Source organism: Rhineura floridana, chromosome 1 (assembly GCF_030035675.1).
Source record: "Rhineura floridana isolate rRhiFlo1 chromosome 1, rRhiFlo1.hap2, whole genome shotgun sequence".
Classification (NCBI taxonomy): domain Eukaryota; kingdom Metazoa; phylum Chordata; class Lepidosauria; order Squamata; family Rhineuridae; genus Rhineura; species Rhineura floridana.
Genome location: NC_084480.1, coordinates 246,653,455 through 246,670,282, shown reverse-complemented (window position 1 = coordinate 246,670,282; position 16,828 = coordinate 246,653,455). Strand labels below are relative to the sequence as shown.

Here is a 16,828-nt window from a genome sequence, read left to right as displayed (position 1 = left end):
CTAACAGCGTGGCGTTTGAACGGGGACATTTGAGGTCAGCTGGACTGTCTGACGCTGTGATTGATATTATTTTGGCCTCGAGAAGACCATCTACCACTCGTATTTATCAACATACCTGGGTGGCTTTCTCCAAGTGGTGCCAGTCCCACCACTATGATCCATCCCAGGCCACTGTGCATCAGGTGCTGCAATATCTCCATAGCGGCTTTATGATGGGACTTCGACCCAACACTCTACGTCGACATGCGTCCACTCTGTCGTCCATTCTCTCAGTGTCCTCTCCTGGAGCTCATATTTCCTCACATCTGTTCATCAAACATTTTTTGAGGGGAGTCGCCCTACGCTCTCCGGCTGTTGTCCATCGGTTCCCCTCATGGAGTTTGCCGAAAGTTCTGCAGGCTTTGCAACGCCCTCTGTTTGAACCCATTAGGACTGTGCCCCTACGTATGCTGTCCTTCAAGGTCTTGTTTCTGATCGCAATCACATCTGCTAGACGCGTTTCGGAGTTGGGCGCATTGTCTTCTGCTCGACACCTCTGCGTCTTCCATAAGGACTCTGTTGTGCTGAAGACTGATCTTTCCTTCCGTCCCAAGGTCGATTCAGTTTTTCATTGCAACCAGGACATTGTTTTGCCTTCCTTTTGCCCGAATCCTACCCATCCTCTTGAGAAGGCTTGGCATTCGTTAGATGTCCGGAGGGCTCTCAAGACCTACCTGTCTAGGACCCAAGAGATTTGACGAACGGAGTCTCTGTTTGTATCCTTTCATCCAAGATCTATGGGGCATAAAGTATCCAATCCTACCTTATCCCGTTGGTTAAGGGCATGTATTACTTTAGCATATGAGTCTTTGAAGCTGTCAGTTCCAGCTAGTATAATGGCTCATTCTACCAGGTCAGCTGCCACTTCGGCTGCTTTTGCCACTAATGCTCCTGTTGCCGATATTTGTAGGGCTGCAGTCTGGTCTACCCCACACTCGTTTATAAGGCATTATAAAATCGATCGTTATGCCTCTGCTGACGCATCTTTCGGCAGACGAGTGTTGCAACAGGTTCTTAATGAGGATTAACACGTGGGTGGTCCCTCCCTGTATGGGCTGCTTTGGTACATCCCGTAGTGATGGCCCACCTCCTATGGAAAATGTACCATTGGTCTCACCTGAAAGGTGATTTTCATAGGAGTGGGCCATCACGACCCTCCCAGTTGGAGGATGACTAGATATTTCTAATGGGTTACATATTATTGTTATGCTATTATATTTAAATGTAAGAGTGAAGTCAAGATTCTTAGTTCTGTTATATTGTTATGTTAGAGTCATGTTATTATGCATGTGACTATTGTGTTATTTTCCTGGCGGGTCTGTTGGCCTTGTTCTTGTATTTTTAGATATTTCTTTTCAGACTCGCCACGAATGAACTGGAGAGTGGGAGGGGCCTGACGCCCCTAGTCTTGACTTCAAAAACATTCTTGCCTTCGCACGATAGGTGGAACTATTACCCGTAGTGATGGCCCACTCCTATGAAAATCACCTTTCAGGTGAGACCAATGGTACAATTGTTGTTCCATCAGGTACTTAGTTCTCTGAAGTAACAAATACATAACAGCTAAAAGATGCTAGCTAGAAATGTTAATGTTTATAAATAGTATGAATTTATGAAAGTTTGTATCATTCATACCAGATTACATTTTATATTTCTTTATTTTTTAAAAGACTTACAATTTGATCCATTCCATTGTTTATGACCACTTTGCTTGCTATTTCTTTTGGAGGCTGTGAATCAACTTTGTATCTGAATACTAGGTGGCCTTTTTCAATCCTCAAACTGATGAACTTGTCCTGCAATTGAGAAATAATGTGTCATGTACTATATTAGAGGCATTTATTTGAATTGGACATATTTATCAGTACCCCACGCAATAATCCTGAGAATTTCAGCGTTAACAGTTTAAATAAAATTTGCATTACCAGTCCTAATGGCTGAATGTATAGCTACAGCCAATACTGAGTAACATCTCAGAGTTCAATAAGGGAATTCCAGACATCTGGCTTTCCTCCACTAGCTCTCTCCTTTTCAGTGACCGAAACCATATAAAATTCAACTACTGCATATTTCTGCTTTGTGAATCAGGCTGCCTGTTTCTTTCTTCAGGCATCTAGTAAGCCTACTGACAGGCAGTCAGGTCTGTACTGGAATGTCAGGAATTGGGGTTCTCGCTATTGTGAGATCAAGTCTCAGAGCCCTCTTCATGCATAACAGAATAGGGATTTGCAGCATCAACCCAGAAGTCACAGGCAGTAGAGAGCTGCTGGATTGGCCAGATGTGGTATAATACTAGGGCGGTTGTCTGATCAACAGAACACTGGATTATGCCTGTGACAATTCAAGGAGAGCTGTCAGTCCTCTATCGCTCCGTCTAACTCAGGCCACTGACATCAGAGCATCAGGGACTTGGTTTGGGTGCTCACCTTGGCCCTGACACTTGCATTCAGACAGTTTATTTATTACTTTTCATCTGTTCAGTACAGAACTCCAAAATTATTCTGGTACTGAAGTCTCAGAAAAAGACTGTGAGAAAGCAAGTGGCTGTGATCCAAGGATTAATCTGAATACAGGTGGCATCAGAAGCAGTCAAGCAGTCACTGGGGTGTTCTGCTGGGCAGAATGTTAAACTGAGAAAACTAAAGTTCAGAACGTGATGTGGAAAATTATGCTACATGTATGCAGGCCTAAGGGAAGATGTGAGTATTGCAACTCGGGAGTATATGGGGTTTTTTTTACATTTTGTAAGCTTGAGTCTACAGACATGGGCATGACTCCAAATAGAATAACTTTTGTTTTTACAAAGGAAAAGAAAAAGTAGATAGTATCAGATCAGATTTAGGGAGCTACAACAGCTTTGCACAGCTCCCCTTAATTTACACCATGGTTGGGAAACCTTTGACCCTCCTGATGTTGTTGACCAATGGTCCAGGATTATGGAAGCTGTAGACCAGCAAAATCGAGAGGGGTACAAGTTGTCCATCACTGTCTTATGATACATTTCTAGGTTGGGAGCTCATATGTTGCACTAGTAAATAGCCCAGATCTGTTTATTGCAGTGTCCTTGTCACAAAAAACATAGACACTCCCTTGAACACTTTGTTCTGTTTACTGTAATTCCTTGCTACTATTACATAAATGACCTACATTAGAGAAAGCAAAAGAGCAACACTGAAATGAAATTTTAGACATGCCCAGAGTAACAAGTTAACCTTTCAATAGACTTACATCTGCAGTTTAAAATGTTTTACTCAGGCACTATTCCCTTTGATCTGACACTATGCCAAAGATCTGCCCCAAGTCTACTCTATTTATTTATTTTTTTAAAAAATTAAAATTTGAAGACAACACAAAGCAATGCACACTCTAAATTATAGGGTAGATATTAGACTGGGGGTTGTTGTAGTAATTTCTCCTAAACTTTCATTCAAAACGTTTTATCTGCTCTCCTTAATTTTACACATCTTTGACTGTGGGCAAAGACATTGGGCATGACTTTTCTTTTCACTTATCCCAGTTGTGTCTAAAGTGCCTGCTGGCATCACAATTCCTTGCTGGAAGAATACCAAGATTTAAATAGAATACAAAGAATAGGCTTCTTTCAGTGGATTAACTTTATGACCTGGCCTGAAAAATTAGTTAACTTAGATCTCTCAGTAACCATTAAAGTTATCTATCAATTTTTCATCAAGCAGCACAACACATTATATTTTATGAGATGTAAAAAGCACATGTTCTTTGAAAATATGTTTCTAATTATGTTCCAATTGTTGTTCAATTTTCTTATCTATTGCACAGAATCCAGTCCTCTCAATTATTATCCAAATATTACTTGCATTAATCTCTTTCACAGTGATTGGTTAATATTATCTCCCTTCCCCAAGATATCCACATGTACAGAAGCATTCCACTTACCTGGTTTTCTGCAAAAAGCACCAAACCTTCATCTGTAGTAGTTTGAATGGTTTGCTCATATCGTCGATATGGTTTATTTGGTGAAGTTACATTCACATGTGCATAGCCTGTGCCTTCGAAATAGATTTTGGCAGACTGTTCTTTATATCTGTAATAAAGAACTGGGCAAATGAAAACTACTGCCATTCTAAGGGCACGTTCATTATGTAAAAAAATACTTTCAACAAAAAACTTTCACAAAATGAACGTTATTTTTCAGTCTGAGGTCATGAAAGGGGGAAGCTGTGTGAAAAACTAGAAAAATTCTTAAACAGCTTTTGGGTTTTTTTTAAAAAAAAGATTACACTGATTAAAAAATAGAACTCAGTCACACATTTCTGAGGTTCAAACTGCACATTACACTTCCTATGATTCTTTCCTCTGTGGGCTTTTTTTAAATCCAAAGTAACCAAAGCTGTGTCTGAGTGGAAGGAGCTGCCTTTCCCCCTCCTGGGACAAAAACAAAGGGACAGTGATTTTGAACTGAAAAATGACTAGACGGGAAAGGGTTAAGCAGCCTTCCTTCATATACCCCACCTCCACTCAAGTCAGCCCAGGCTGCTTTGGTCTGAAACAACACTAGCAGAAGAAAGAATCAGGGAATGCTAGTTTATGTAATTTGAGCCTCACTCTGAATGAAAGATAGGAAATATGAAGGAGGAAACTGAGTTTGGCATGCAACAGAGAAGGTGCATAACTGTATACCCAAATTAGCTCTTTTAGGTACCACTAATTGCAGTAGTAGTAAAATAGCAATCCATATTACAAAATCAAGCCTTAGTGTCAGGACCAGCCTGTTACCAAAACTAGAACTGGATTAGAACACTGAGGAGAACACTTACCACTGCCCCTTGTATTACCCAGCAGCGATCCAAGGAGTCCACAGTCAGGTTGCCTGATGCACCCTCATGGTCCACACAGTCTCCATTCCAGGACCCCAGGAACAGAGATGGCAATACAAGTGGGAGCCAAAAGGCACAGCACACAACTGGTAACATAAGGCTTTCTATCTCTGACCTCTACTTGGAAAAAGAACTCATGAACCTAAATATAAACTGGATCAAATGCTCCAGGATGGGGGTGGGACAGCAGGGGCAGCTATAAAACTTTTTGTTTGGTTATTGGATGCTGCTGATTCAGTGGTTTCTTCTACCCATCTCCTTCTTGAGCACTAGTCCTGTCTCTTAGGCTGGGCAGCTGTAGCAGCCTTGCCACAGACCTACTCTTTGTACCTGCTGGACAGCTCCCAGCGTTCACTGGTAAAATGGGAAATTCCAAGTCATACAGCTCAGTGTTGGTGGGAATGCAACACTCAGGAATGTGACAGACCAAGCACAAGACTGATCCATTACATGCCCAGACCCTTTCCACCTTCACTCAGTGTTGCCTTCAGTCCATATATAGGGCCATGTGAATTCTCCTCAAGTGTCACTTATGGTAATAAGCTTTAGATGATTTCATACAACCACCTTTCATCCACATAGGGTGACTTCTCTTGCACAATCTCACAATGAGCCCATAGATATGACCCAACTTCCCTGAGGTGAGCATTCTCATCCTGTGGCAGCTTAATCATTGGTATCAACCTACTAGGTGGAGGATTTTTTAAATTACATCTCAGATGCAGGTATGAAGGTTAATGCCCGGTGGAATGGTTGTCTGTGTGGACTTCTTAAAATCTGAATAGGACTTGGACCATGAAACAGTTCAACACACCTAATTTGTAAGTCTTGCTGAACTCATGTCAGCTTCTCATTCTAAAAAACCGTGGAGCCCTTCACCAGTTCTATTCCATGTGGATGTCACAAAAATATGACAGAAAAGAGCACTTTCAGATTTTTGATAGTTGGTCATGATTACCAGTCTCTGAGTGGGATAAGTAGAGTATGATAGATTACAGTATATATTATAAAACTCCGAACATACAGTATGTGCCATCAAGCAGGATTTTTTTTTACCTCCTACATGGTTGTACTTCACTGGTATCAAGATTAAAACTTCTCTTGAAATTGTAGAGGCTGATAACTCTCTCATTTAAGCTATCCAATTCAATGCAGCCTTCATAACGAGGGTAGTCTAGTGCACTGGGAGGCTGTAAGAGGAAAAACAGTCTTCGGTTAACGTCAGCAGCAGCATTTTAATAATGCTGAACATAAATGCAGAAATCACCTTGCTACGAGACCCTGCAACCAGGGCCAGGTGTATACTACACTTCAATAATTGTACAGTACAGGCACAAGCATTGGAAGTAGATTCAGAATTCCATATCCTGAGAATTTTTAATTAAAAAATATTAAAAAGCAAGGTTCTAGCCTTATGGTTGCAAAGAGAAGCTTGAAAATTTGGGGGCAGTAATTCATGAAGTATATGGTGCATTGTTTAAGAGTGAGGGCTAGGACTCATAAAATCCAGGTTCACATCTGCACTGAGCCACGCAGCTCGCTAGCTGACCGTGGGCTGGTCTCTCAGGCTAAAGTATCTCACAGAGTTGTTGTGAAAATAAAATGGGGTGGTGGTGAAGAGTCATATTTGCGGCCCTGAACTTCTTGGAGGAAAGGTAGGATAAAAAAAGAGTTAACAAAAACAAAATATCAGAAATCTGGGAGGCCCTTGACCAGTGCTTCCAAGGCTCTGAGTAGCGGGCTTAACAGCTCTATGTAATTCCTGAACCACTTTGTAACTTCTCAATGCAAGATTTGGGTAACTCTTGGTACAGGGTTTTATTTTATTTTAAACGCCCATGATATAAACCATCCTGACTTCAGCTACAGGTATCTGCTAATAATGTGAAGCAAGTATTAATGATAGAATGGTCCCTTGGACCCACCTGAAGGGTGATTTTCACAGGTACGCCTGCCATCAGATTGGGTAGTACTGCCATCTAGCGTCCGAAGGCAAGAATGCACTAGAGTTAAAACCTGGGGCTCGAGCCCCTCCCACTCCAGTCTTCATGATGACGAGTCCGAAGTGGTAATCTGAAAGTAACCAAAGGGCAAAAGCCCCAGCAGCAAAGAAAATATACATAGCAAATATCATAGAACTTGCAACATAAGAACAGGTTTTAACTAAAGAAAATCAGACAGAGCACGAAGCACCTAGATTGAACTATATACGAAATACTGAATGAATTTCCCCAGAAATCCCCCACAAGGGAGGGACGTGATGGCAGGCGTACCTGTAAAAATCACCCTTCAGGTGGGTCCAAGGGACCATTTCCCACAGGTAGCCTGCCATCAGATTGGGATGTACCAACGTAGCCCCCTAATAGGGAGGGATTCCTAGGAAGTTACAAATCAGAAATAACGTGTTGCAGGACACGTCTCCCGAAAGAGGCATCAGCTGAAGCATAGCGATCAATCTTATAATGCTTCACAAAGGAGTTAGGGGTAGCCCATACCGCCGCTCTGCATATGTCTGTAAGAGGAGCATTAGTTAGGAAAGCCGCCATAGTGGCAGCAGACCTGGTCGAATGGGCCGTGATGTTAGACGGCACTGGCAAATTAAGTGACTGATATGCAATAGAAATACAGGCTCGAAGCCAACAGGACAAAGTTGATTTGGACACCTTTTTCCCAAAGATCTCGGATGAAAGGATACAAATAATGCGTCTGTCTGTCGAATATCCTGGGTGCGAGAGAGGTAAACTTTGAGCGCTCTCCTAACATCCAGCGAATGCCAGGCCTTTTCGAGGGGATGGACCGGCTTTGGACAAAAGGAAGGAAGTACAATGTCCTGGCTACTGTGGAAGACTGAGTTGACCTTAGGACAGAACGATGGATCCAGCCTCAGGACTACAGAGTCCTTATGGAATACGCAGAGATGACGGGCCGATGACAAGGCCTGTAACTCCGAAATCCGCCTCGCGGAAGTGATAGCCACGAGGAAAAGGACTTTAAAAGACAACAGTCTGAAAGGCACTGCTGCAAGAGGCTCAAATGGAGGTCGCTGTAATGCCTGCAAAACTTTGGAGAGGTTCCAGGATGGAAAGTGGTGACGTACCGCTGGAGAGAGGTGGGTAGCTCCTCTTAAGAAGCGTTTGATGAGCGGGTGAGTGCCTAGGGGTGCTGCCGATGAAGAAACAGACAGAATTGACGAGATGGTGGAGGCCTGTCTACGCAGAGTGTTTGGTCTGAGTCCCAATGTCATGCCTCTGTATAGGAACTGTAGAACGTGCTGTACAGTGACTTGGGGTGCTGAAAAACCTTTAGAAGTGCACCAGCTGGAAAAAGTACGCCAAGTACTCTGATAGATTCGAGTAGTTGACGGACGCCGAGATGCTAAAATAGTGTTTATGACCCCTTGAGACAGACCAGCAGAGATCAACTGTGTCCGCTCAAAAGCCAGGCTGTCAGGCTCAGCCAGTTCGGGTCCGGATGCCAAACTGGTCCATGGGAGAGAAGATCCGGCCTGATTGAAAGAGTCCAGGGAGCCGCCATTGACATCGAGAGGTCCGAAAACCAGGGTCTGCGAGGCCAGTAGGGTGCTATGAGTAAAATCCGTGTCCGTTCGAGTCGGAGTTTTGTCAATGTCCTGCCTAGGAGTGATATAGGCAGGAAGGCATACAGGAGTCCCTCTGGCCATGGTGTTGTGAGAGCATCCACTGCTTCCGCCGTAGGCTCTAGGTACCTTGAGAAGTAATGAGGCAGTTGGCAGTTTTGGCTGGAGGTGAAGAGATCCAGTGAGAGGGGGCCGAACCGCCGCTGAAGGAGGGTGAACACAGCTGGATGAAGTTTCAATTCTCCCGGATGGATAGTTTGCCTGCTGAGCCAGTCGGCCGTAACGTTTAGCGTGCCGCTGAGGTGTTCTGCTCGTAATGACAGGAGGTGGGACTCGGCCCAGTCGAAGAGTCGTGTCGCTTCCTCCTGTAGAGCCCTGGACCTTGTGCCTCCTTGTCTGTTGATGTGAGATTTCACGCAAACATTGTCCGTGCGAATTAGGACGTGTTGTAGAGTGAATAGTGGCTGGAAGTGTCTCAGAGCGAGATAAGCAGCCCTGAGCTCCAGCCAGTTGATGTTGTAACTTAGTTCCTGGGTTGACCACACGCCTTGGACAAAGGTGGAGTTGCAATGGGCTCCCCAGCCGGACAGACTGGCATCCGTGGTGATTAGGACTCTGGTTGGGTCCCGGAACGGTGTCCCCTTGGTAAGGGAAGTTGTGGATACCCACCAGCGGAATGATTGCTTCAGAGATTGGCCCAGAGGAATTACGCGATGGTTGGACTTGGAGATGTCCGCTTGAAAGGGTAGGAGAGCCCATTGTAAAGGTCTGGAATGATGTCGGGCCCACGGAACGATGTGGATGGTGGAGATCATTGCCCCGAGAAACTGGGCCAGAAACATGACATCTGCTGTGGGGCAATGTAGAAGTAAGTTTGCCATGGCTGTGATGGAAGCAATACGGTCTGGGGACAGAAAGGACATGGCTAGGGATGTGTCCAGTATTGCCCCTAAGTGCTGGAGGCGCTGAGTTGGTTGTAGATGACTCTTTTCGGCATTGATCAGCCAGCCGTGAGAGTGTAGTGCCTCTAGGGTGAACTGGATCTGCCTGTTGGCCAAGTCCCGGGAGCCTGCTCGGAGGAGGAGGTCGTCGAGATAAGCATAAATATGGACCCCCTGGAGGCGGAGATACGCCAGCATGGTGGCCATCACTTTGGTGAAGACTCGGGGGACCGAGGAGAGGCCGAATGGAAGGGCCCGGTATTGAAAATGGAGGTGGCCTAGTGCAAATCTCAGGAACCGTCTGTGACCCGGGCAAATTGGGATGTGTAAGTAAGCGTCCCTCAGGTCGATGGATGCAATAAAGTCCCCTTGTTGTAGAGTCTCTACAATAGACGCCAGAGATTCCATCTTGAAGTGGCGGTATTTGACGAAGCGGTTGAGGCCCTTGAGGTCTAAGACCGGCCTCCACGAGGAGTCTCGCTTGGGAACCGTAAAGAGGACGGAGTACACGCCTTGTAGCCGTTCGGATGGGGGAACAGGCTCTATAGCGGCTATCTCTAGTAGATGTCGTAGGGCGTCCTGCATGATCTTTTTGCGTGCCCTGGAGACGGGGGAGATGCAAAATTTGTCCGGTGGTGTCCGCCAAAATTCTATATTGTAGCCCTGGGTGAAGAGAAGTCTGACCCAGGAGATGTTTGTCAAGTTTAGCCAGATGCTGGAGAAGAAGGAGAGTCTGCCTCCAATGGGAATGGAGTCAGAACTGCCTGCGTTGACGGTTTCCTCTGCCATATGCCTGCCTGCTCTGGTATTGGCCCCTGTATTGTGATCGTTGTCTGGACCAGGGTGCCTTGAAGGGACGGAAATTTGTAGGCCTGGTGTCCCGTCCTCGTCCACCAGGTCGTCCTCTCCGAAAGGGTTGGAAGGAATGGTAAGGGGTAAACCGTCGTCCGGGTCTGCGTTCGTCTCTTTTGGCCGTAGCTAGAGCAGGTTTACGATTGTCCTTGGGGTCGACAAGGACTGCTTTGAGAGCGTCCTCGCCGAAGAGCATATTTCCCGAGTATGGAGCTAAGGATAAGTTGGTTCTGGCAGTCGAGTCGGCGTCCCAATGTTGGAGCCATAGGGTACGACGAGCTACAATTTCGGCTGCAAGGGCTCGTGCACCGTGATGGGAAGCGTCTAACGTGGCGTCGGCCACAAAGGCAGCAGCCTTGTGTAGCTTGAGGATACCTTTCCTTAGTTTGGTGGGATCCGGGTTGGGTTCGTCAAGGATATCCTCTAACCACATCATGGAAGCCCGTGAGAAGATAGAGGCAGTAGAAGAGGCCCAGATGGAATGAGCGGAGGCCTCATGGATCTTACGGAAGACAAAGTCAAGCCTCCTCTCATAGGGGTCCTTGAACAGTGATTCGCCTTCCTTTGGAAGGAGAGAACGGGATACAAGATTGGAAATAAGTTGGTCCACCCCCGGGACGTTCAGAAAGGACATGGTTCCGGGTCCAGGGTATACAGCTTGTTGGCTAAGGAGGAGGAACGACGTGGACGAAGGGGACGGGCCCATTCTTCTCTGGTCAGTTTTTTAATGGGGTCTGGCACGGGAATGAAGTGCTGCACTGATCTGGGGGACTTGAGAACTCTGGCACCCTTGACAGGAGGGACAACCGGTTGAATAAGTTCTGGTTGAATGCCAAGAGTGTCCATGACTCTACGTGACAGATGAGAGAAATCCGCCGGGTCAAATAGGCGATAGGAGATCTCTTCCTCCTGGTCAGATTCCCCACTCCATTCCTCCAGGTCAGTCTGAAAAACGTTCATGTAGTCATCAGACTGAGATTGTTCTACGTCCAATCTACCCCTGATCACCTCATATGGGTTAGGAGAGGGTAGTGGAGCATCAGTATTGTCACCGGGTTGTCTCGCAGAGCTGGGTTGTCGCGAGGTTCCGGGCTGAGAAGACAAATGTAGAGTAGGCTGGGGATGGGATAGGCACCCCAGCAGCTCTCATAGTTGTTGCAGGAAGTCAGGGGTCAACTGTATCCCTGGGGGAGCGGAAGAAGGTAGTGCCTGTTCCTGAAGAGGAATTTGAGGCTGCCCATGCGGAGTTTGAGGAGCTTGACAGGGGAATCCTTCAAACTCTTCCTCTGAAGACTCAGAAGGAGACTGGAAAAGTGCAGGAATGGCTGCATGGCGAGGTTTCTCTGGGAGTGATGATACGTAGCGTGCTCTCTTGGGCGCTCCGTGACCAGACAGGTGTTTAGTCTTTGCTTTTGCCTTGGCGTGTTTATGTTTAGCTGGCTGGCGTGGGGATGGACGGCCTGCTTCAGGGGATATTGTCACCTCAGGGTTCAAATCCGCCATGACAATCTCTGAATGACGCCCACAATGGGGAAGGAGCGGTAACAGAGCCAAGGTAGAAATAGTATAGGACAGACTAGAAACAGTATGACAGGAGTGAGTACGCCCAGTACGAGAAAGGTAACAACTCGGTTAAGGTTGGCGCCAGGCTAAGTACATGCACACAATGGGGAAGGTGCGAGACCACTAGTTACACTGCCAACTTGGCCTTGAGCTAAGTACACGCACACAATGGGGAAGGTGCGAGACCGCTAGTGACACTGCCAGAGAGGTATAAAGATAAGGAGAGTAACAGAATGGAAATAAGACTTAGCTACGCTCTGACTAAATTCAGATCTGCCTCGGACGGAGGCAAGAATGAAGACTGGAGTGGGAGGGGCTCGAGCCCCAGGTTTTAACTCTAGTGCATTCTTGCCTTCGGACGCTAGATGGCAGTACTACCCAATCTGATGGCAGGCTACCTGTGGAAAATACTCTGGAGTATCACTATTCAATTTACACAAAAAACCATTATAATATTCCCATAAGTCAGAGATGCATTACTGTAAAGTCTGGTGGATATCCTCCAACATAGAAGACCACACTGTCAGGATCTAGGTTGAGGAGAGTGTGACTGCTCCCACTTCTGTCATCAAAAGGCCCAAGGCTTAATGGTGAATTGGAGGTTGCACCTTGAATGTAATTCAGCTTTGCGTACTGGTAAATCCTAAAAAGAAAAAGGGTGGAGAGGATAGCACAAAAGTTGAACATCTCAATGCAAGTTCAAAAAGACTAGGAAGATGTTTATTATACAGTTCCATACCTCTCAAACCTCACAAGATCCAAAGTTGCATCCTTGGTATCACTCTCGTACACTGATTCAGGCACCTCTATTTCAGCTTCATTGCCTCCCAAACTATAGGCGCAAATGAGATGGCCATCACGGACAGCCATGCCTATGTAGTCCTTGGAACTCTAAGCATGAAAATAGTAATTCTTAATAATTAAGAAAGATGGCTTCACATTAAAAAAAAAATCTACTACTTGGTATCTGCTTGTGTTAGGCAATTAAGATCAGGCCTGCTATGCACAGGAAGTGGGTCTCCCACCCCACCCCTTTCTGTGGTCCCAGTGAAAACTGCCCTTCCATTTGACCTCAGCTGCCAGTAGTGTCATTTCTAATTTTGCAGTAGAAGCATGAATCAGTTTTGGGCCAGTTCAAATGGCACAGCAACTCCAAGTAACAATGGTAACAGTAGTTTTGAGCCTTCTGATGTTGTTATTATTATTACTTTGATTTCTTACCCATCCTTCACCATAAGGTCTCAGGTTGGGTTGCTACAAAGAATGCCCTCTCCCAGGCCACACACACTCCAAATTTCTGACGGTGGCAGAGCTACCATCAGGAGCCCCTCTTTTGATCTTAACATCAAGAGGGTATATGTAGGTAAGGAGATGGTCTTTCAGATAATAGTCTGTTATAAAGTTCTAGTCCTCATACATAACTAGATTCCAGGCAATAGTTCAGAGAGCTGAATCATTTTAACATCTATAGTGTAGCTATGCCTGCATTCCAAAAAGTTGGTATTAACCATTCTACAACATGTTTTAGATATAATACATGGAATTATATGTAATTTCATGTCCATTCACATTTGCCAGCCCAAATTAAAACATTGTCAATAATGCATATGTGCACATGTTTAAAAGAAGCAACCATTACCCTGCTTTCAGGAACAGAACATATTCACACAGTGCTTCACAAATGAATGTATGTGAAGTTGTAAAGAATAACAATAAATGATCCCTTTTTTTACTCAGTAAATGTAATTTTAAATTACAACACAATGTGCCTGCATTTATTCATTCTCGATCTAAAGATCTACTCATTCTCGATCTAAAGTTGCCCCATGGTTTTCTAAAGAGCTGGCAGATATGAAACGGATTTACAGGGGCTTAGAGCGTCGTTGGTTGAAGACACGGAACCTTTTTGACCAACTTCAGGCTAGGAATTTTTTGAAGCATTATATGACATCTAGACTTACGGCACAAAGAGCCTTTTTCTCGGCTGCCATTTCGTCTGCTGACAGCCGACCAAAAGAACTCTTCCGGGTGGTTAAGGATCTGCTTAATCATGATCAACATAAGCCGAATTTTGATCATTCTGCCTCCCGTTGCCAAGAACTAGCCACATATTTTAGTACTGAGGTTGCCCAGATTCGTTCTGATCTTGACACTAATAACGTTGTAATCGATGCTATGCCCTCTACTACTGTTACTGTCTGCTCTTCCATTTTAGACTCATTTCAGCTTGTCCATCCTGCTGATATAGATAATCTTTTGGAAGGGATGAGACCCACCACGTGCTTACTGGATCCGTGTCCCTCCTGGATTATAAAACAGTCCAGAAAGGGACTTGCAAACCGGATCAGTGAGGTGATCAACGCTTCCCTTCAGCAAGGCCACCTTCCAGGAAGCCTAAAGGAAGCAATCGTTATTCCCTTATTAAAAAAGCCTTCCTTGAACCCGTCCTGCTTAGACAGTTTTCGTCCTGTGTCCAACTTACCTTTTTTAAGTAAAATTATTGAGAAAGTGGTGGCCTCTCAGCTCCAGAGTTTTCTGGAGCTGACAAATTACTATGACTCATCTCAGTCTGGCTTTAGGCCGGGTCATGGAACTGAGACCGTATTGGTGGCCTTAGTGGATGACCTCCGGAGAGAGTTAGATAGGGGGAAAGTTTCTCTGTTAGTCCTTCTTGATCTTTCAGCAGCGTTTGACACGATCGACCATGATATTCTCTTGGGCCGCCTCTCCGAGATGGGCTTACGAGGCACTGTTTTTCAGTGGCTCCGCTCTTTCTTGGAGGGCAGATCAGAGAGAGTACTATTTGGGGATTTTAGCTCTGATCCCTGGCCGTTGTCATGCGGAGTACCACAAGGCTCAGTGCTTTCACCGATGCTGTTTAATATTTACATGAAACCGCTGGGAGAGGTTATCCGGAGGTTTGGAATTCGATTTCATCAATATGCTGATGACACCCAGCTTTATTTTTCCTTCCCTCCGAATACGAGAGATGCTATCCTCCCTTTAAATAACTGTCTAACAGCAGTTAAGACCTGGATGACGCAGAACAAGCTGAAATTGAACCCAGATAAAACAGAGGTGCTGATGGTTGGGAACCGAACCAAGTTGGAAATAGGGAATGTACCGTTATTAGACGGAGTTTCACTCCCTTTAAAGACCCAGGTTCATAGTCTGGGTGTCCTTCTGGATTCGGCCTTGACTTTGGAGGCCCATGTCTTAGCAACTTCCAGAAGCGCCTTTGCCCGCCTAAAATTGGTTCGCCAATTGCGCCCTTTCCTGGAACTCTCTGACCTAACCACGGTTACCCATGCCTTGGTTACGTCTAAGTTAGACTACTGTAACTCGCTTTATACTGGACTTCCCCTTAAAATACTTCATCAATTGAAGCTAGTCCAAAGAGCAGCTGCCAGGATGCTAATAGGAGCAGGCTGGCGAGTCCATACTACCCGCTCGTAAAACAACTGCACTGGCTTCCAATTCCTTATTGAGTTCAGTTTAAAATTCTAGTCTTAACGTTTAGAGCTTTATCTGGTTCAGGCCCTAGTTATCTTTCAAATCGTCTTTCGTTTTATGAGCCTGCGCGTCCTTTAAGATCTTCATTAGACCCCGGCCTTAATATTCCCTCTTTTTCCCAAATTTATCGGACTGGCATTAGGAATAAATTGTTTTCGGTGGTAGCACCAACTCTTTGGAATTCTCTTCCGCAGGAAATTCGTTCTTCCCCCTCTCTAATTAGTTTTCGTCGCCAAGTTAAGACCTTTTTATTTCGGTTAGCTTTTGAATTGTAGCGTGAGAGATAATTTATATTTTTTTATATATTGTATATTGTATGATGTGTTTGCACTATGTTATTGTTTTTGGCCGCTTAGAATTCTTTGGAACTGAAGCGGGATATAAACTTTTTAAATAAATAAATAAATAAAATTTAAAGTAGGGCTGCAACTTTAAAATGATCAATGGCCTGAAAGTTAAAATCACATTTGCTTTTTTGCTGTTTTAGATTATTTTGGTTCAAATGTATCACTGCAAGAAAAAAAAAAATGAAAACATCCATAATGGTCCTTCTTTCTAATAACGAGCAGTAGTTTACATCATAAATTACCTTTAATTCCTTTAGCACCTCAGATACATCTATCTGTATCTAAAGGATTGCCTTATCCTGAACCAGTCTAAAAGGTGAGGTTATCTTCAAAAGCCCTTTTCTGGATGCTTTGGCCTTCACACTAGGGAAAGCGCCTTTTTAGTGGTGGTGCACAATCTATGAAATTATCTTCCCATAGAGGCTTGCCAAGCACTGGATCATGTGTCTTTCCAGTGCAAGGCAAATACCTCTTTATTTGCCCAGGCCTTTTAATTGGCTGGAGGTTGAACCTCAAACAGCCTGAAAAGATCAATAGTGTTAGCCATCATTTTGTAATACAGTAGTTAGATTTTTTTTAACAAGTCAAAAGCTATTTTGAAAATTTTGTTTTAAGGTCAAGATAAACAAATGTATTCATATAATTGATTAATTACATGTGACCTATTATTTTAATAGTTGACCCCTAATTTGCCACATTTAAACAGAATAGCAGCTTTTCCAAAGATGAGGATCTATTCACTGTCCTTTGCACAGCCTTCAACAGGGTCTGCTTCCATGTATGAGTGGACACATAAATCTCAAAGATACATGCACAGAAGATGTAGCTCACATAAAGGGAAAAATATGTCACGTAGAACTATTCAAAATAAACAAATTGGTGTGACTGATTTGTGTGCTTGTTTTTTGCTGATATAATCACCATTATCAAGGTAATTCAATTATTTGGAGAACTAGGAACAAGGATATAGGGAGAATGGAGATGGAGAAAGGCATGGGGGATTTATAGAGAGTGGGCAAAAGGAAGTACAAGAGGAGTCATTGCAAGGAGACAGGGAGGTTTTCTGAAACCCTCCAGTTGACTGTTGGATATACTGCCATGCACCCCTTTGTGCCCACAGTT

The 16,828-nt window shown here is 44.6% G+C and overlaps 1 protein-coding gene across 2 annotated transcripts in view; it reads right to left on the bottom strand.

The window, feature by feature from the left end:
* The window catches only part of LAMA3 (laminin subunit alpha 3), a 207,480-nt gene that overhangs the window by 29,578 nt on the left and 161,074 nt on the right, over window positions 1-16,828 (bottom strand). For both annotated transcript variants that reach the window (XM_061596969.1, XM_061596976.1), the window contains exons 60-64: window positions 12,586-12,737; window positions 12,327-12,489; window positions 5,952-6,085; window positions 3,955-4,102; window positions 1,716-1,835 (exon numbers count right to left, since the gene is read on the bottom strand). In XM_061596969.1, coding sequence (XP_061452953.1) covers window positions 1,716-1,835; window positions 3,955-4,102; window positions 5,952-6,085; window positions 12,327-12,489; window positions 12,586-12,737 — 717 coding nt within the window. The remainder of the gene's footprint in view (window positions 1-1,715; window positions 1,836-3,954; window positions 4,103-5,951; window positions 6,086-12,326; window positions 12,490-12,585; window positions 12,738-16,828) is intronic.